The sequence below is a fragment of the Thrips palmi genome, unplaced genomic scaffold (assembly GCF_012932325.1).
Source record: "Thrips palmi isolate BJ-2018 unplaced genomic scaffold, TpBJ-2018v1 HiC_scaffold_11, whole genome shotgun sequence".
NCBI lineage: Eukaryota > Metazoa > Arthropoda > Insecta > Thysanoptera > Thripidae > Thrips > Thrips palmi.
In genome coordinates this window covers 8,161,425-8,180,777 of record NW_023144622.1, presented here as the reverse complement: position 1 = coordinate 8,180,777, position 19,353 = coordinate 8,161,425, and the positions used below count along the sequence as shown (strand labels likewise).

Here is a 19,353-nt window from a genome sequence, read left to right as displayed (position 1 = left end):
ATGTAATCATTGAGATACCTAGGGCAACACTTCAGCGGCCACAAAGAAAATCTATACACATTCCGCCCTCCACAAAAAAGCTCTCAAGTGTGTAGTGTACTGCCAATCCATTGGTAAGTTTCCTTGCTTCGTCTGGAATGCAGAAAAATTGTCTTTCTCCTTTAAAATGACATAATTTGGCGTCTGAGGCTGCTGGAGTAACATATTTTGTTAAAATTGAGACAAACTAGATGGCGAAAACAGACAGCCACTGGACAAGCAAAACTCCCCGATAAATTTGTAGTTTTCCATAAAGAAAAGTTTTTTTTTTCTTTAGCCTACTTACCGCCAGCAAGCCCACACGGTTGGCCCGCTCGCGCTGGGCCAGCTCGCGCAGCAGCGGGTCCGAGATGAGGATGCCGCTGTTGTCCTCCAGGTACTGGTTGCGCGTCGGGTACAGGGCCTCGGTCACGGCGCGCAGCCGCTTCAGGAACTGGCCGCGCGTCAGCGTGTTGCCCGCGCTCCTGGAGAGGGAGAGAAAAGCGATTATTTTCAAAAAAAATCGTTTCCCATCTTAAGATAAACAAAATTTGTTGTTGATTTTGCTTGTTTGTTGTTTTTGCCTTCTTCTTTGTATTTTTTTTTTGTCTGTTATTTTTTTTTTTTTTTTTTGCTCTTTTGTTGATTTTTTCTTTTGTTGTTGCTTTTTGTCGTTGTTGTTTTTGACCTTTGACTCCTCGCCAAGTGTGGCCCGGCCCTCCAGTCGTGACTGGCGGCGCGTAGTGGTGGCCGCCTTGACAGTAGTGGCGACGACCGATTGGATGGCCCATGTGGCCCAATGGCCTCAGCAGGCTCTCTCTCTCTCTCTCTCTCTCTCTCTCTCTCTCTCTCTCCCCTCTCTCTCTCTTCTCTCTTCTCTCCCCTTTTCCTCTTCTCCCCGACGCCCCTTCGGAACCAGCCCGTAGAAACCGCTTTCGCTGCGTTCTCGAGGCGTGAGCGCACAGCTCCGGCACCACCCATCGGGGAAGTCCAAGCTTTGGCTGGCTCCTCACGGTGCCTCGTCGCTCTGTCTGCCTCGCGCCCCTTGCGTTGGACGTTTCCATGAGTGCGAGAGAGACTGACCGACCAAAAAGCCACGCTTCGGAATGAGCCCGCTGAGCCTCGAGCGGGCTCTTTGAAACCGAATAAGTTGGCGGTGAGCGGGGAGACGGCGTGCGTTTTGACGCGGACAGTGCGGCCTCCACATTGTTGTCTCTCTGTGTCCCTCGGTCTGTCTGTCTGTCTGCCTGCCTGACTGTCTGTTTGTCCGCCCTGCCTGACTCGCGGCCTTCCTTCCATCTCGGCACGGTGCTCCTGACGGTCCTGACGTCACAAAGAGAGCCAATTCGGGCCGAAAAGCGACGTAACAGGAAAAAGGTCGTTTTGCAGTCTTGGTCGGCAGTGCTTTCCGTCCGCCACTTATCGCATCCAAGGGGCCCTGCAGACTGATTCCGGACAGCACCGTCCTGAGAGAGAGAGAGAGAGAGAGAGAGAGAGAGAGAGAGAGATCGAAAGCAGTCTTCGGAATCAGCCTGCTGGAGGACCTCGCGTCGTGATTGCCAGCCATTCAGCAGCATTACCTGCCAGGACACACTTGTCAGAGCACACTACTACTGCCAGCGGGCAAAGACTGGAGAGAAACCACCAGCCTTTGCCATTTGTGTGTCACTGGAAGGCGTGGTCCAGCAGCAGGGCAGGCTAGGTCCATGCGCCTGGGTCAATAGGTGTGCGCATTCAGGCTAACCTAGCGGCAGTGAAAAAATTGAGGGGTATGCACTCGCGTAATAGTCGGTTCACTCTATCTGTAATAGCACGCGTAATAATTCGCGTAATAGTCGCACTCTTAAAACCTTACGAAGTATTTTGAGCATACATATAACAAACTAAAATACTTTGTTATACGAAGAAATATTTCGTAAATTACGAAGTATTTTCTTTGTAAGCTTACGTATGCTCAAAATACTTTGTTATACAAACTACTTTTCTTTGTAAGGTCCAAAATAGTTTGTAAGGTTTTCTCAGTGCGCGTAATAGCCGAAATTGTCAAAATTTTATCAATTTTGGTGTGTTTTAGGCCGTTTTTAGCTAAATTCCGATTAATTTGTGGCGTAATAGAGCGTAATAGCTTAATAGTCGGTACACAGGTTCAGAGAGCGCATACCCCCTCGGAAAAAATATCCAACTTATTCGGGTGCGATATTTTTTGTCAATCCTTTCGAGCATTGCTTAGTGGTACGCAAAAGGTTTTTCTGTATTTTTTTCTGAGCTTCGTCATTAGTCTCCTGGATGACTAATCTCAAACTTGTTCCGCCGGTCCTGGTGGATAAAAGACGCGTGACGCCCTCCTCTCTCTTTCACCCTTCCCTCTCGAACAGTGGAGCAACAACGCTCTCACGGCGGTGGCGCCAGGCGACAGCCACATCGCTGCAACTAATGCAGCCTGGAGCTGGAGCACGCTGGAGCACACTGGAAGGAGACGTTTACTGGAGCGCGGGCGGCCGAGGGCGGCAGGGTGAAGCACATACGTCCAAGTCGGGTGCACACTTTGGCGCGAATCAAATTCGATTTCACGGACACACACACACTCACACACACTCGTACCCTCGAACACACCCACGCTTATACACTCAACACACACTTGCGCGCACACCCACACAAGTCCCGGACCCAGAAAAGCAGAGAAAGAAGCTGAAAACGCTTTTGATTGGCCGGATACGGACGAGGGGGAGGGGAAGGGAGAGGAGGCACAAGGTGTAGAAGAATAGAGGTGGGATGATGGAAAACTATATTGCGGATGGCTGCAGATCGGGGCGGAAGCAACGAAAGCGAAAGGGAACGTCTTTGGCGGGAAAATGGTGTGATGAGCGCGAGGCGTTGTTGGGGCACGAGTGTGGTGGGCCTGGTGGGGCTGCTGGGGCTGGCGGGCCATGCGCGGAGCACCCTCTTGATTAGAGGCACACTTGTTGCAGTGTTTGCTGCAAAGGGGTGGGGGCCGTGTCGTTAATCTGGAGAGAGAGAGAGAGAGAGAGAGAGAGAGAGAGAGAGAGAGAGAGAGAGAGAGAGAGAGAGAGAGAGTGGAGGGGAGACAGACACCGGGTGAGACAGAGAGTGAGAGAGAGGGGGGGGGAGTAAGACAGAGAGTATGAGAAAGCGGAGGGGGGGGAGGCCGTGAGAGAGACTGAGAGAGCGAGAGAGAGAGAGAGAGAGAGAGCAGGGTTCGCGGCACCTTGCGATGAGCAGCAGCCGCGGCAGCGGCGGGCTCCGCGGCACTGCGAGAATGTCTTCGCGGAAGGAAAGAAATAATTCTCGCCGAGTGACAAAGTGGGGCAATGATCATAACAGTGTTTCGGGAGGCTGCGCGTTAAGAATGGGACGCGATATACTACGGCGTTCAAGTGGGTCACGGTTGCGCCGTTCGAAGTTTTCGAGTCTGCGGGCATACTGTTCCAGTGAATTGATGGGGTTTGGATAATATGACCATTAGACCTTCACAATGACCCGGATACAGTCCAGTCAGATTCACTCTCATACCAGTCAAAATACTACAGGAAAAACTGCCAATTCACTATACAAAAATAAAAATTTCCGAGCTTGTTTTTTTGACAGATTCGTGCTTTGGCCGTTTCCGTTTTCCGGGGCACTCTATCCTCCGCGCTGTGCAGTGTAGTGTCGGGACAGTCGTGTTTTGGCGGTCTCCGTTTTCCGGGCACTCTATTTTCCGCGCCGGTTCGCGCCTCACGCCACGCCGACGGTCCCGAATATCCCGTCGTCGCCGTCGCCACCGTCCGTCGGACACGTCCGACACGTCCGCCCGGCAGATGAGCGGCCCGGTGGCGGTGAAGGATGGCGGGTGGCGTGTGAGCGCAGGAGTCCACCTCCTCATTCATAAAGATGGGCGGCTTGTCACGCGCCATCACCGGGATGGACCAGGGCGCCAGAACCCCCTGCAGGGCCCCTGCAGGGCCGGCCGAGACGAGGAGGTCGCCGAGCACGCACCACGTGGCTCGCGGATGCACACCAAAGTGTGCCTTCAGTCGTCAAGGAAGTCTTGATGATTTTAAGATACACTTTTTCAAAAACCAAGTGCTGCCTTATAATTTTCTATGGTTTTCAAGGTACATTTCTTTGAAAACAAAGAAGGTGAGTGTGCCCTGAAATTTTCTATGATTTTCTTTCAAGGTATCACCACTTGCTTGAAAACCAAAAGGTACCCTGGAATTTCCTTTGTATTTTCAGAAAAAACTTGCTTGAAAACCAAGGCAGTGTCGTGGAACCTCCTATGGTTTTTTAAAGTACACATCCTTGTAAACGAAGAGAGTCCCTGCAATTTGTATTCGTTTTCAGGGCAGACTCCCTTGAAAGCAAAAGGAATTCTTTTCCCATGCTTAAGGTCTAACAGGCGTACCAACAAACTGGTAAAACTTTTCAAAATTCCCTCTGATAAACAAAAATGATTTCTGACCTGTATCCGAGCTCGGCCAGGATTCTGGGCTCGGCTCCCCGCAGGTACGTCATGTCCTGGTCCGCCACCAGCGAGTCCAGGTAGTCCTCGTGCGTGTTGAACTTCATAAGGCGACGGTCCTGCTCCAGCTGCCACTCGCGCATGATGGCTGACATGGTCTCAGGCGGCAGTTGGCTGCACTGTTAGAATGTTTTGAGATGACTGGGAATTTAGGCTTTGAGATTGCACTGGAAAATTTGAAAACGAGGAAGCGAATAGTGAGTGTCGGCGCGCGGTTTCCCTGAAAATGGTGCCCGATTGTTTTATTCTCAACAATGAGGGTTGGCACCACTGCCTGACCGCGCCACGCGCCACTTTCAAATATTGCTCCACATCGGCTTGGAATGGAGGCCAAACACCCAACACCCACCCACCCCCCAAAAAAGTCTCCCTCTCTCTCTCTTTTCAAATTTTGCTTGTTTTTACCCGAAACTTTGTGCTTTTTCTGTTGCAGTCACCGATGTGCCAACAGTACCAGGCGTGCGTGGGCAGCATCATGTTCCCGCCCCAGAACCGGCTCGCCGCCAGTTCCGGTGCGGGGTCCGCTTCCGGTGCGGGGCCGCCGTCCTGCCCGGCACTGGCCCCTCAATCAGTCGCCAACCACGCCGGCAGCAGCAGCGGCCCCGGCTGCAGGCCCAAGGAGGAGGTGCTGCTGCACGCCAAGGACTTCCTGGACCAGTACTTCACCTCCATCCGCAGGTCAGTCACCTCAGCCCTTCGGGTTCCTTGGGTCAGGGTCAGTGTGGCCACCTCGTTGATGGCCACCTCGTTGACGGCTACCTCGTTGACGGCCACCTTGTTGACGGCCACCTTGTTGACGGCCTCCTTGTTGACGGCCACCTTGTTGACGGCCACCTCGTAGACGGCCACCTTGTTGACGGCCACCTCGTTGACGGCCACCTCGTTGACGGCCACCTTGTTGACGGCCACCTCGTCGACGGTCACCTCGCTGACGGTCATCTTGTTGACGGCCACCCGGTTAACGGCCACCTCGTTGACGACCACCTTGTTGGTAGCCATTTAGTTAACGGCCACCTTGTTGACGGCCACCTTGTTGACGGCCACCTTGTTGACGGCCACCTTGTTGACGGCCTCCTCCGGACCGGCGCCCGCGCCCCAGCCAGGACCGTGTGCAGACGGCCGGACTAGGAGCAACAAGATGCAAACGACATGCAAATGGACTGCCGGCCACGTTAGTGTGTGGAAGAGAGAGGAAGACGATGACAGAGGGACGGAGCGGGTTGTGAAGTTGGTAAAAGGGGAGCGCGTTAGACAAGGCCTCAATTTCCGCCGGCAACGCGTAGGGGCCGCACGTGCGCAAGAGGGAGACAGAGAAACCGGGGGGAGGGAGAGGGAGAGGCGGTCGAGCCCCCAGTTTCCACTCTGAGGAGGCGGGGGAAGGGGAGTTGAATGGACAGCCGCATGACACCGGGACCCATTTAACAAGGATTTGATGCATCCTCGGATGCACCGCAAACCTGGTGGGCTGCAGACGCTGTCACTGCGACTGCAGGCTGATTTCGAACAGAGCTGTCGCCGCTGTCTCTCTCGCACTCGCAGGCGTCCCGAAAGGGCCCCAGAGGGACAGAGTGACGACGCAATGTTCGGAACCAGACCCCTGCTGGACTTGGTCAAGCACCCGACCAGACAGATTCCGAGAATCGGTCTCTCTCGCACTCATGGAGCGTCCTCTATTGGTGCGAGGGAGACGCACAGCGACGCAAACGACTGTCAGAATCGGTTTCCTGGTAGAAGGCGGAGCTGTGTCTCAGGAACGCTGTGTGCTGTGTGATTTAACCAGGGCCAGCAGACAGTCCTTTTCGTTGCTCTCTCTCTGTCGCACCTACAGGGACGCCCTTTGAGGGCGAGAGAGACAGAGCGACGAAGACGACTCTCGGAATCAGTGTACAGGGCTGCTCACTCGCCGAGGCCGAGGTCCGCTGGAGGCGGACTCCCTATTGCCCTCGGGTCGGTGAAGTGGCAGAGGCGGCATCGAGACCAGGCTGACGTTACGTCGCTGCGCGCAATTTTGTCGTCTTGCCGCTGTGCTCCTCGTGGCTCCGGCCGCCCCCGGCGGACCAGCGGCCCGCTTCCGAACTGGGTCGCTCTGTCTCTCTCGCACTAGCACGGCGTCCCCGCGGGTGCGAGAGAGACGGAGCGACGCTGTTCGGCATCAGCCTGCAGTCGACATCAAAGGCTGCGTGTCTAGTGAAAACAGCTTAGCCGGCCAAATGGGCCGGGGCGGACGACGAGGCGCGGCGCGGGACTGGGACCGGGACCCACTCGGTGCCGCTAGTCCCGCCGCCAGGCCCGCCACTGACTGACTCGGTGCTGCAAATTGAATCACCGCCGGCCCCGCCAGCCCCGCCAGCCCCGCCAGCCCCGCCGGCCCCGCCAGCCCCGCCAGCCCCGCCAGCCCCGCCGGCCCCGCCAGCCCCGCCAGCCCCGCCAGCCCCGCCAGCCCCGCCAGCCCCGCCAGCCCCCCAGCCGAAAATTCCGGCCACCCTCCGGCCGGAAAATAGTCCGGCCGGACTCCGTTATGACTCCGGCCGTATTTTGGGTAAATTTCCGGCCGGACACCACCGGACTCCGGCCGGCGAGCTGTCCGGCCGGAGTCCGGTGGTGTCCGGCCGGAGTCCGGTGCTGTCCGGCCGGGACGCGGAGTCCGGCCGGAGCAGACATCAGTCACTCTGACCACAAAGACCATGGGACAGTCTCCAAGGTATGGTCGGAAGGTCAATTTTCGATTCTGAGTCGATTGGTACCATCGCCATACCCGTAGGACCGTCCGTTCGCAAAATGACCCAAAAAGTGGAGCGGGTTGCCTACCCAATTGTCATACAATTGTGCCTACCTTCTGGGCGGTGGCTCGGGTCCGGCCGGAATCTGAGGCTCCGGCCGGAGATTTTCAAAAGTTCCGGCCGGAACGAAAAGTTCCGACCGGACTTCAAAAATGTCCGGCCGGACCGAGAAATCCGGCCGTAAAAAAGCCACCTCCGGCCGGAAAAAGGCTAAGTTCCGGCCGGAACTAGAAATTCCGGCCGGAATCAGGGCCGGAATTTTCGGCTGGGCCCGCCAGCCCCGCCAGCCCCGCCAGCCCCGCCAGCCCCGCCAGCCCCGCCAGCCCCGCCAGCCCCGCCAGCCCCGCCAGCCCCGCCAGCCCCGCCAGCCCCGCCAGCCCCGCCAGCCCCGCCAGCCCCGCCAGCCCCGCCAGCCCCGCCAGCCCCGCCAGCCCCGCCAGCCCGCCAGCCCCGCCAGCCCCGCCAGCCCCGCCAGCCCCGCCAGCCCCGCCAGCCCCGCCAGCCCCGCCAGCCCCGCCAGCCCCGCCAGCCCCGCCAGCCCCGCCAGCCCCGCCAGCCCCGCCAGCCCCGCCAGCCCCGCCAGCCCCGCCAGCCCCGCCAGCCCCGCCAGCCCCGCCAGCCCCGCCAGCCCCGCCAGCCCCGCCAGCCCCGCCAGCCCCGCCAGCCCCGCCAGCCCCGCCAGCCCCGCCAGCCCCGCCAGCCCCGCCAGCCCCGCCAGCCCCGCCAGCCCCGCCAGCCCCGCCAGTCCCGCCAGTCCCGCGGGCTCCAACAAGCCCCGGGGGGCACTGCAACGTCGCGCACCCCCACGACGCGGAGCTCCGGGCCGCCAAGGAGGCCGTTGAGACCGTCGCCGTGGAGGCGCGTGCCTGTCATGTGTGTGCCCCTCGCGCGTCACGCCGTGCCCTCGCCCCGCTTCCTGCACCCCGCGCCTCCACGTGTCGCGCACGTCGCACCCGCCACCCCGCACGTCTTCCTCTGCACTCTTTTGCGGTAAAGACGGCAAAGACGGTGATCCTCACGCGAACAACCTATGAGAAATTCGGTGGAAATTCATAGTGGAGATGCCTGGCCCCGGCGCGCGCGTAGCTGCAGCTTGTCACGGATCAAATCAATAACAACGTAACACGTCCGCCGGGCCCAGGGGGGCCTGCATCCGGAGCGCGCTCTCGCCGCTCTGTCTCTCTCTCACTCACCCACGCGGCGTGGGTGTGCGAGAGAGACGGAGAGCGCGGTTCGGCGTGCAGGCCCACCCGGTGCGACGAAAAAGGCCAAACAAATGACTGTGTCTGATGGCGGGCCGCCGTGCCGTGTGATGGATGGGGAATCCGAAAAAGGAGCGGCACGCCTCGTAACTTAACGCGACGAAATGCAAACATCAACCAGTGGAGCGGCATTGTGTGGACGAGCGCGCGCCTTGCGGGGCCCCACCACGGATGCGCACTCTCTCACGAACTCGAGAACACCTCCAGCAGACTGATTCCGAGAGTCGTCTTCGTCGCTCTGTCTCTCTCGCACCCGTTAGAACGTCCCATGAGTGCGAGTGAGACAGAGCGACGAAAACGACTCTCTGAACCGCCCCGCAGCCTCGCCCCCGCGTTCGATTCCAACCAGATGCGACCGCTTCCTTGATGATGCCTGGAGTTTCTATTTTCCACTCCTACATTGTCATAATGTGGTGCCGCCCTGAAAAGCGGAAGTGTGAGTGCAAATAAACAGAGAAATGCAATTCATCGTGGATGGAGCCCGTTGCAAGATACAGATACACCAACGGTCCTGCTCCGAACGTCACGTAATTAATGCAGGGACATTTTTTGCCGTGCACAAGCGATGCTCATTGCTTTCTGGGTTCACCACAGTGTACTATTGTACAGTGTTCGGGCGTCCTGGCAGCCCTGCCGGCCTGCATCAGTGGGTCGTGTCAGCCCACGCCTTTTTCTGGATGGTCGTCCCCCCTCCCCCTCCCCACTCCCCTTTTCCGCCGCCGCCCCGTCACGGCCGCTCGCCTAGTCCCGCGTCGCGTGTCTTTCATTCACGTCGATGTCTCTTTTGCATCCAAAGCCCTTACCGCCACCCCCTTCCTTCCCCCCCCTCCCCTCTACCCCTTCCCTTTCACCCCTTCCCCTCCCTCCCCTCTCCTCCCACGCCTTTGCAGTGGGCCAGGTGGGCGTCGCCTTGGGCTTTTATTGTTGGCAAAGGACTTCCTCTCGTCCGAGATTATCCCCCGGGTAGGTTACGTTAAGCGGTGATTCGATAAAGAGAAGGGTGCGCAGCCTTCGGCAGTGGGAGTGGGGGGAGAGGGAAGGTCCCTCTGGGCGCTCCCTCGCGTGCCACTGGTAAAAAAGAAAAATCTGGACCCGGAGGCAAAATTTGCATTTTTCCTCGTACGAAGGATAACGAATTTCAGGTTCAGAGCTGGCACGTCGAGGGAATGGCAATGGTTTTGGTTAGCCACTTTGGATGGTTGGCAAAGTGGTTGATAATTTTTTCACGCCCGCAGTTTCAAAAGTGAGTGGAACAGTTTTGAACCTAGACTTAAATTTTATCTTGGGAGCAAAGAAAAAAGTCAGAAAAAATAGCAGCACTGTAAACAACAGAGTAAGAGTTGTTTTTGGAGGCAAAGTCTTTCTTGCTAAACTGACTACATTTATCCACTTAAAAAAGTAAATTTAGGTATATTACAACTTTGCAAATAAAAAGCTCTCTCTCTCTCATTTTTTAAAGTGGCCCTTGGACTGACTGCGCCGCGACCTCACACAGCTGGCCTCAACAGCACGAGCCTACAGGCTGATTCTGAGCAGCGCCTTCTTCGCTCTGTCTCTCTCGCACTCATGGGGCGTCCCGTGGGGGTGCGAGAGAGACAGAGCGACTACGGCCGCAGGGCCGAGTGGCTTCAGGGTAGTAAACCGACGAGGTGGCCGCGGCCACACCGATCGGATTAATGTTTTCCCGGAGACAATTCGCTTCGTCCTTTACCCTCGCGGCGCGTTATTCCGCGTAGCAGACTGATTCCGAGAGTCGTTTTCGTCGCTCTGTCTCACTCGCACTCATGGGGCGTCCCCTGCGAGTGAGAGGGAGACAGAGCGACGAAAACGACTCTCGGAATCAGTCTGCAGGCCGAGGAGGCCAAGCAGGCCGAGCAGGCGGGGCGGATTATTTGATTTGGCCGCATCAGGACCTTGCAGGGGCGGGAAAAGGGGGGGAGGGGGGGGGGGCAAGTACCGCGGGGCGCACGGGCTGAATAGGACCGAGGTGCTGAGTGGTTCGGCCGCCGTGTTCTTGAATTAATTCAATCGCCTCGGGCGGCGCGCGCGGCGACACGCAGATGCGTTTGGACAGGTGACCCCCTTTATTGGAAGGTGTCCGCTGGCTCCCACATCGCCCGCACCGCGCCTCACCGCGCCGCCTGGTCACCCTACCTGCCCTCGTGGCCGCCTGGCCGCGCGCGCCCTGCGACTACAGCAGACTGGGAGTCGTCCTCGTCGCTCTGTCTCTCTCGCACCTACAAGGGACGCCCCACGAGTGCGAGAGAGGCGGAGCGACGGAAGCGACTCTCGGAATCAGTCTGCAGGGACGGACACTGGATACCTCGTGGCGCACGGCCGACTGGAGCCGCCGACTGGAGCGGCCGGTCCGTGTGATGTGGCCCCGCATTTGCATAAGGGGTGAACGAGAAACAGGAGGCGCGTGTAAACCGCCGGGCAATCTAGTTTGGGTGATTGTTGTCGCACCTCTCCGCGCACCGAGGCGCGGACGAACGGAGCGCGGAAGGTGTAATCAATTTGGCGATCAGCGCCCAGCAGAGGGCGATGATTGAGAATACAGCGTTTCGCTCTGTCTCTCTCCCACCTCAAAGGGACGCCTCGTAGGAGCGAGAGAGACAGTGCCGCCGTTTGGAAGCGGCCCCTCGACCGCCCCGAGCAGGTCAGCCGTTGCCGTCGGTCCGTCCACGACCCGGCGCACAGTGGGCCAAAAGACCAGTGAAGGCGGCCAAAACTCTAGAAGCGTTTTGAGCTCCAGAGTCATTAAATGGGACTCGAACCGAACGTGTGACCCCACCAATGGATTGCTCTCCGAACGAGGAATCCATTGGTGGGGGTCACACGTTCGATTCGAGTCCCAATTAGTGACTGGAGCTTGAAACGCGTCTAGAGTTTTGGCCGCCTTCACCGGTCTTCAGGCCCACTGTGCGGCGCCGCTCCGCTACACCCAAAAAAAGACAATTCTTGCGCCAAGTTACTTTACTTAAAATAAGTGTAAATTCACTTGTTCCAAGTATATGTACTCTGCGCGGCTTGGCCGACCTTACCCTTCGCAGGAGCGGATCCAGAAGGAAGGGGAACCTCCCTCCTCCCCCTGGAGGCGGTGAATCCACCGGAAAGGTAGGCAACAAGTCTTTGCCCCTGTAGTTGAGTTGAGGCAACTTTTGCGAACCTCCCCCTCCCGAACCCAGCGCTGGATCCGCCCTTCGCCCTTCGTCTTGGTCGCCACCTCGCTCTCCACGGTCTCGGTCGCCACGGTTCGGCGCGCAGCAGCGACTGATTCCGAGAGTCGTCTTCGTCGCTCTGTCTCTCTCGCTCCCATATGGGACGCCCCACGAGTGCGAGAGAGACAGAGCGACGAAAACGACTCTCGGAATCACTGTGCGGACCGCGGACCGCTCGCAAATTAGGGGCGACGGACGTCCGCGCCGAAAACGCGCTGGGAGGTTCCAGGAGCCGCCTTCGAGAACCTGCGTCCACTGTGAAAACTTGCGAAAATGTACGCGGTCACCAGAAGTTAAACCTTCCACTTTGGACAGCCCGGCAGTCCTTGAACCGTGACCAGCCAGACGCCGGTGGTGGTGATAGTGGTGATGGTGGTGATGGTGGTGGTGGTGGTGGTGGTGGTGGTGGTGGTGGTGGTGGTGGTGTTGATGGTGGTGACCGTGGTGGTGGCAGTGATGGCGTATGGCTTAGCCGCTAGAACGGCCGGGCTGGCCGGCCCGCGCGGTGGTGCCTTTGTCGCTTTCGGCTGTTGTTGTTTGGATTGGTTCGGGCCACTCTCGCCCCCACTCGTAGGCAGTGCACGCCACGCCGTGCCACGCCGTGCCACGCTACCTGAACGAAAGAAGCCAGGCCGCTGTGTACCCACCTCCGTGATGACTGTACCGTCTCCCATTGAGAGACAATACAGTGGAGGGGAAAGGGGGAAGGAGGTCGTAGTCCGCACCGAGCGCACCGCGCACCTTCCCCGCCCCGCCCCGCGCGACCCATTTCTTGAGGGCCGCAGACTGATTCCGAGAGTCGTTTTCCTCGCTCTGTCTCTCTCGCACTCATGGTGCGTCTCGGGTAGGTGCGAGAGAGACAGAAAGCGACTCTGGGAATCAGTCTGCTGGCGACCTCCCGACCCCGTCCGTCCCCGGGGAAGCCGCCGTTTGAAAGCCACTTGGCGGCGGGCCCGGCGAGGGCACGGCAGGGCACGGCAGGGCACGGCAGGGCACGGCAGGGCACGGCAGGGCACGGCAGGGCAGGGCACGGCAGGGCACGGCAGGGCGTGGCAGGGCACGGCATGGCACGGCAGGGCACGGCAGGGCACGGCAGGGCAGGGCACGGCAGGGCACGGCAGGGCACGGCAGGCACGGCACGGCACGGCAGGGCACGGCAGGGCACGGCAGGGCACGGCAAGGCACGGCACGGCAAGGGCGCGGCACGGCTCCCTTATCCTGGATTTATAAATACAGTAATGTTGCCGCCCCACCGCCCTGCCGCCCACACGTACCGAGGCAAGGCGAGGCGAGCCCCCTTGGTAATCCGGCGGGACCGGCCCCGGGCTAATCGGCCGGATTCGGCCCCTGCAGACTGATTCCGAGAGTCGTTCTCGCCGCTCTGTCTCTCTCGCACTCGCGGGGCGCGCCGTGTCGGTGCGAGAGAGACAGCGCGAGGAAAAGCGACACTCTCGGACGGTGCCCCCCGCTCCCTCCGCGCTCGTCCCGTGGGGGCCCTCGGGGCCCTCGGGCTGCCCGCGGGCTGCACTCCGGAAGGTGGCAAGCCGCGGCTGCAGACACCCTCTCGCTCCGTCTCTCTCGCACTCGCGCTGCACGCCCTGCGAGTGCGAGAGAGACACGCCGACGGGACCCGCCGCTCGGAACCGGCCCGCTGGCGGCGCGAGCCCCCGGAACCGCAGGGAGCCGCAGGGACCCGGAACCAGCACCAGAAAAGAAGCCGGCTTTGTAAACGGCGGCGGGTCGCGTCGCGTCGCGCGCACCGCCTCTGCGTTGTTCTTTTTTTGCGGGTTTTGTGGCGTGAGCCGGGCCTGCACCGCGAATGTTTTCGCACGGATTTTGTACGAGACGTTGCGGTGTTTGTTTTGTGCAGATTAACTTTTCTTACGACTTGGAACCGAAACGGGGGGAAATGTGCAGTGCTTCGTGTGAAAATCGTAAGAGAGGCGAACACCCTGCCCCTCGAAGTAGGCAGAGAGTGCTACGCCCCCCCCCCTTTTCTCAGTCTGCCTCTGGATCCGCCGCTGCCGGTTTGGCCACTCCACGGCCCGGGCCGCACAGTGGGCCAGAAGACCGGCGCAGGCGGTCAAAACTCGAGACGCGTTTTGAGCTCCAGGAGTCGCTAAATGGGACTCGAACCGGACGTGTGACCCCACCAATGGATTGCTCTCCGAACAAGGAATCCATTGGTGGGGTCACACGTTCGGTTTGAGTCCCAATTGGTGACTCTGGAGCTTGAAACGCGTCTAGAGTTTTGACCGCCTGCCCCGGTCTTCTGGTCCACTGTGGGCCGGTAGCGCCTGTGAACAGCCGGGTAGGCCAGCCCGCCTCACACGGGAGCGCTGCGCGTGCCTAACCTCCAGGCGCTCGGCGCTCCACCGAGAAAAATTTAACAGTGCAGCAGGGTTGTTAACGCTAACTTAGCGACTAGCGTTTCTAACTTAGCGCGCTAACGCTAATTTAGCGATTAGCGTTAGGCGCTAAACATTCTAGGAGGCGTTAGCTTTGCGTTAGTACGCTAAATGCCCCTTAGCGATTTAGCGATGCTAACGCTAATTCGGCTCTTGCAACCGGTCAAAGCCTACTTGATTCTTGCCGAGACCCCCGCACTTTTCTCCCCTCTGGGCGAGCCCCCCGGGGCCGGGCGGGTGTTTTCCCCCGTATTCCCCTCTCCGCTCCCCCACCGGCGTCGTGTTTCAGCTTCAGCGTATTAGAGCTAATTACAAGTTGAAATATATAAAAATAAATGAAAACATAAGTTATTTATTTGAGTATTAAGACGATAACTGTGCCATTTCTTATTAATTGTTATATTTGACTGCCTTTAAAGCCTGAGAAAGTTCGGCTTTTTACCCCAATCGCTAAATAGCGACTCGGGCGGGGCCCAAATCGTATTGCTTCCGGGTCCAATTTGGGTAATTCGGTTAGCCCAAATTCTTCTTAAACGGCAGATTTTACCCCCGCGCTAATTTTTCCACCAGCGCTGTAATACCCGGTAGGTTACCCGCCCCTAAAGCGTTCAACTAGCGTTCCCCCAAAACCTTTCAGTGCAGTCCTTATTTTGGGGTCTGCTCGTTGCCCTTGTGCATCCTTCTCCCCGCCTGATGTAAAACAGGAATTTATGAGGCGACAGGAACGGGAGCGAGGGAGAGACAGTGTGAGAGAGAGAGGCGAGTGGGAAAGAGAAAGAGTCAGTGAGAGAGTGCTGACTTGGAAGGGGGGAGAGAGAGAGAGAGGGAGAGAGAGAGAGAGAGAGAGAGAGAGAGAGAGAGAGAGAGAGAGAGAGAGAGAGAGAGAGAGGCGAGATGCCACGCCAGCCTCATCACGGAGGGATTGGCGGCAGACACGTGCAGTTCCCTTCGTCCTCATTGACCCCGTTGTCATCAAGTCTCGAAAATTGGGAGGTGACCTTTGAAGCGCTGCGACTGAAAATCTGGACCCGAAGCGAAGTTTAAACGTTTCGAAGGAATAGAAAGATTTCCGTTTTTTTTTTCCTCTTTTGACAGCTGAGGTCGGCCGTGGTTAATACTCTTTCATTGGGAAAAGAAGCAACATAAGCGGAGCAGTGGTTTGGACTGGTCCGTGGCTCCACCCCCGCCGGGTGTCATGGTTCCGTCGTGCCCGCGAGACAGCGAGACAGGTCCCTACTCAGTGCCGGCTGCAGACTGACTCAGAGAGTCGTTTTCGTCGCTCTGTCCCTCTCGCACCTCTATGGGACGCCCCATGAGTGCGAGAGAGACAGAGCGGCGAAAACGACTCTCGGAATCAGTCTGCTGTTCGTGGACTATGCGCGTGCGTCACGGTCTGACACGGGGGAGACGACTGCAGCGAGCTGTGGAGGCAGGAAGACCGGTCCGCCCGAACAACTTCCAATTTCGCGGCGTTCGCGGTCGAGGCGGGAATGAGGAGCTTATAAATGAGAAGGGCGGTCGCTACACTGCAGACCGATTCCGAGAGTCGTCGCTCTGTCTCTCTCGCACCTACAGGGGACGTCCTTTGAGTGCGAGAGAGACAGAGCGACGAAAGCGACTCTCGGAATCAGTCTGCAGTGGTGGCCGGCCGGACCGTCTGGCACAGAGTTATTGTTGGTTGTGGTGTGAGGGGCGGCGGGCCGTGGGCGTCCGTCCGGTCGCCATTGAGACGTAAAGAGTGATGGAGTCGCCGGGCGCGGCACGGCACGGCACGGCACGGCGTGGCACAGCCCTCGCAGCCACGGCTGAGCTGGATGAGGCTTGCTGGAGGCGATGGAGCCATTGGCGGTATCGCTTTGACGAGGCTGTAAAGCTTCAAGTGGCTGCTGCGGCGGGCTTGGCTTGGCTGGGTCGCCGGCATGCGTCCCCCGCCTCTCTCTCTCTCTCTCTCTCTCTCTCTCTCTCTCTCTCTCTCTCTCTCTCTCTCTCTCTCTCTCTCTCTCTCTCTCTCTCTCTCTCTCTCTCTCCTTACCTCCCCTCCCCCCGGACCAACCTTAAGCCTCCTCCTGCCCCCTTCTTCGCCACCTTGATAGACAGTGGACACTGATAGAAAAAAAGAAACAACACAAACAAAACAGTCTGCGATAAATTAAGCGGTATTTAACCGCGGCCTCAGGCAATTATGTGTCGCCAGTCGTCCGTATAACGCCTCCGGGGCATTGCCGGGGACGCCAACGTGCCGCGCGGCCGGCACACAGTGGGCCAGAGGACCGGTGGAGGCGGCCAAAACTCTGGACGCGTTTTGAGCTCCACAGTCGCTAAATAGGCTCGAACCGAACGTGTGGCCCTACCAATGGAAAGCTCTCCGAACGAGGAATCCGTTGGTGGGGTCACACGTTCGGTTCGAGTCCCATTTAGCGACTGTGGAGCTCAAAACGCGTCTAGAGTTTTGGCTGCCTCCACCGGTCTTCTGGCCCACTGTGCGGCACGGACCGGCACACCACCGCCTAAACAGCCTGCTGCTGTTGTTTTTGTCGTTTTCGTTTTTGGTGTTTTTGTTTTCCGCCCCCACCGGGGTGAGTGGCGTCGCAATCCTGGCTGCACCGCGCGTGGGACGGAAGGGGTGGGGCGTGCTGTTGCTTTTGTTGGGGGCGGACGCGCGCTGCAACGAGAGGAACACCCAAAATGACAACAACAACGGGGAAAACAACAACACCTGTTCGGAAACAAACTCCTTCTACATCGGCAAATCATCTTGAAATCGCGTCGTGCATTCCAGAGCGCGCTTCCAAACCGTAGCTCCTTCGCCCTGTCTCATCTCCGAAGCCAGCCGCTGTTGCAGCAGGCTGAGGTGGCGGGTAACTGCCGGTGTATCATTGCGTCACTACCCGGGATGCGGCCTGCAGGACTGATTCCGAGAGTCGTCTTCGTCGCTCTGTCTCTCTCGCACCTTTAGGGGACGCCCCATGAGTGCGAGAGAGACAGAGCGACGAAAACGACTCTCGGAATCAGCCGGCTGGCCGTATCGGGGTCAAGTGGGCTCGAGTATTGCCGCGGCTGTCGAGGGGATTTAGCCCCTAACGCCCCCAGGGGCTCGCGGGGCGGCGCACTTAATTCTTATCAAGGGAGGGACTGGCGGAGTGACTGGCCTAGCCGTGCCGCGCCGTGCCGCGCCGTGTCGCCGCCAGTAAGCCCGGCGTGTTTGCGTGGGACACTCGTTATTCCCCGCATACCCTTGTAAGACCCGCGCGGCGGTACACTGGCGGGCGGGCGGTACGCGGCGCGCTGACAAACGAGATGAACAAGTAGTCCGCGCCGGCTTTTCCAGACTTAGCCCCCGCGTCTCGTCCTAAAAGCCTTTCGGCCAGAGTTTTTCTGGGAAAAATGCAGACGCGTGACTTGAGAAAAAAACATTTTGAAAAACTTGAATAAAATGAATAAAAATGTTTAAAATTGCGTTTAATGTGTAAAAAAAATCATCTGCTAAAAACTTAAATAAAAAGATTAAAATTTGTTGAAGGTTTTTTTTTTCGAGGAAAGTCTTTATTTGGGGGGTAAAGTCCGGACATCCAATACTGCTTTCTCACCTGACTTGTTGCTGTTTGCTTGTTGTTGTTGCTGTTTGCTGGTTGTTGTTGCTGTTTTCTTGTTGTTGTTGTTGCCTCCCTCCGCGGTGAATGGCGCCGGGTCGGCGGTGTGCGGTCAGGTGCGGCGGCCCGCCGAGGCGGAATCTCGCGGGAAGCGCGTGCCCTCTGCGGCGTTCAAAGGCTGTCCCTGCATGTGCATCTCCCGCGTGGAAGGATCTGTAGTGAAACTACAGTTTAAACTACAGTGCCAAAACTGCAGTTGCTGACTGCAGTTTTTTGTAAGAACAAACTTCAGAACTTGTACAGTTGTACAGTTGTACAGTTTGCTCCTGGAACTGAAGGTTGCTGTGCTTTAAAACTGCACTCTATCTGAACTGTTATTTGTTAACTAGGTATTGAGTACGGTCTGTACTTTAAAGGGAAGTTATTAATTCTTTAATTCTGTAGTCTACTACTGAAGATCTGCCTACACTTGTATCTTCAGCACAATCCACAAAGCAAATGTAGTTTCTGGTCACATTTTTATACACAATGACAAGCAAGTTGAATGTTTACTACAATTTGCAGTAATTTTGCATTTCAGGCATGGTTTAAAGATAAGTCAAGCACTGCAATTTGATATGAAGACACAGAAACAATTATAAAATGTAACTAAAATATAGAATATTAGGATGGGAATAGATATATTTTTTAGAAATTTTAGTAATTTCTTTTAAAAAATTTCAAGCTAAAAAGGGTTTGGGTTTTTAGTCTCTATAATGTATGAGTCTAGGAAGTTATAAGTGCGCAGACCAACAGTTTACGTTGAAATACTGGACATTGGAGACTTTTAGAAGGCACAACTAAACTAAAATTTAAAAAAAAGCAAAAACAAAAACACATGACTGAATGTAACCAAATCTTTAAAACACCATCTGGTAATCTGTTTGATTATTTTATAACGTTCCATATTGGTCAGGTATTATGTGACAAGGAATCGTGGAAATCAACAAACCACAATGTGTCACTAGTTTGACAAAGATGACAAACAAGTTCTAGTTAAGAAGCATCAAACTCATTATAACCAGGTGTTTGAATGTTAAACGCAACAAAAATTAGGAAGCGTCTTGATCCAGAACGTCTCAGAAGTTAAAAAGGTAACGACTCCTGTCGTTGAAAAATAAGACTGAAAAGGCACTCTAAATTAAATCACTTCATGGTCTCTTTGTTTCAGAGGCAAACTTAATACAAATTACTTCTTGGATTTGCAAAATTTACTTATAGTACAGAGCAGTTACAGTAAAACTGTATTTTTCTTGCAGTTGCACTCTAGTTCCTGGGGATAGCAGGCCTTTCCATGTGGTCGAGTGGCCAAGCCCTGTCCCACATGGAAGCTCAGTGGAGCAGTGGTCAAGGCCTCTGCTTCGCAACTGAAGTGTCCGAGGTTCAACTCCCGGCAACATTCACCCAAGAAACACAATCAACACAACTTCAGTTACCCATGGGGTGGGAGGGAGGAAGAGTTTCCTCAAAACAGGGCTCGAAAATTATTATTTTTGAATTTTGACCGCAAAAT

General features: G+C 56.8%; 2 protein-coding genes across 2 annotated transcripts in view; one reads left to right on the top strand and one right to left on the bottom strand.

Annotated features, from left to right (window-relative positions):
- The window catches only part of LOC117639717 (cilia- and flagella-associated protein 299-like), a 9,286-nt gene extending 4,651 nt beyond the window's left edge, over window positions 1–4,635 (bottom strand). Inside the window, exons 1-2 of the mRNA XM_034375593.1 lie at window positions 4,481–4,635; window positions 326–503 (exon numbers count right to left, since the gene is read on the bottom strand). Of these exons, the coding sequence (XP_034231484.1) occupies window positions 326–503; window positions 4,481–4,635 (333 nt within the window). The remainder of the gene's footprint in view (window positions 1–325; window positions 504–4,480) is intronic.
- Window positions 4,636–4,974: 339 nt separating this feature from the next.
- LOC117639716 (nitric oxide synthase, salivary gland) overlaps window positions 4,975–19,353 on the top strand; it is a 47,997-nt gene continuing 33,618 nt past the window's right edge. The window contains 1 exon segment of the mRNA XM_034375592.1: window positions 4,975–5,218. Within this exon segment, the coding sequence (XP_034231483.1) occupies window positions 4,980–5,218 (239 nt within the window). The 5' untranslated portion in view covers window positions 4,975–4,979.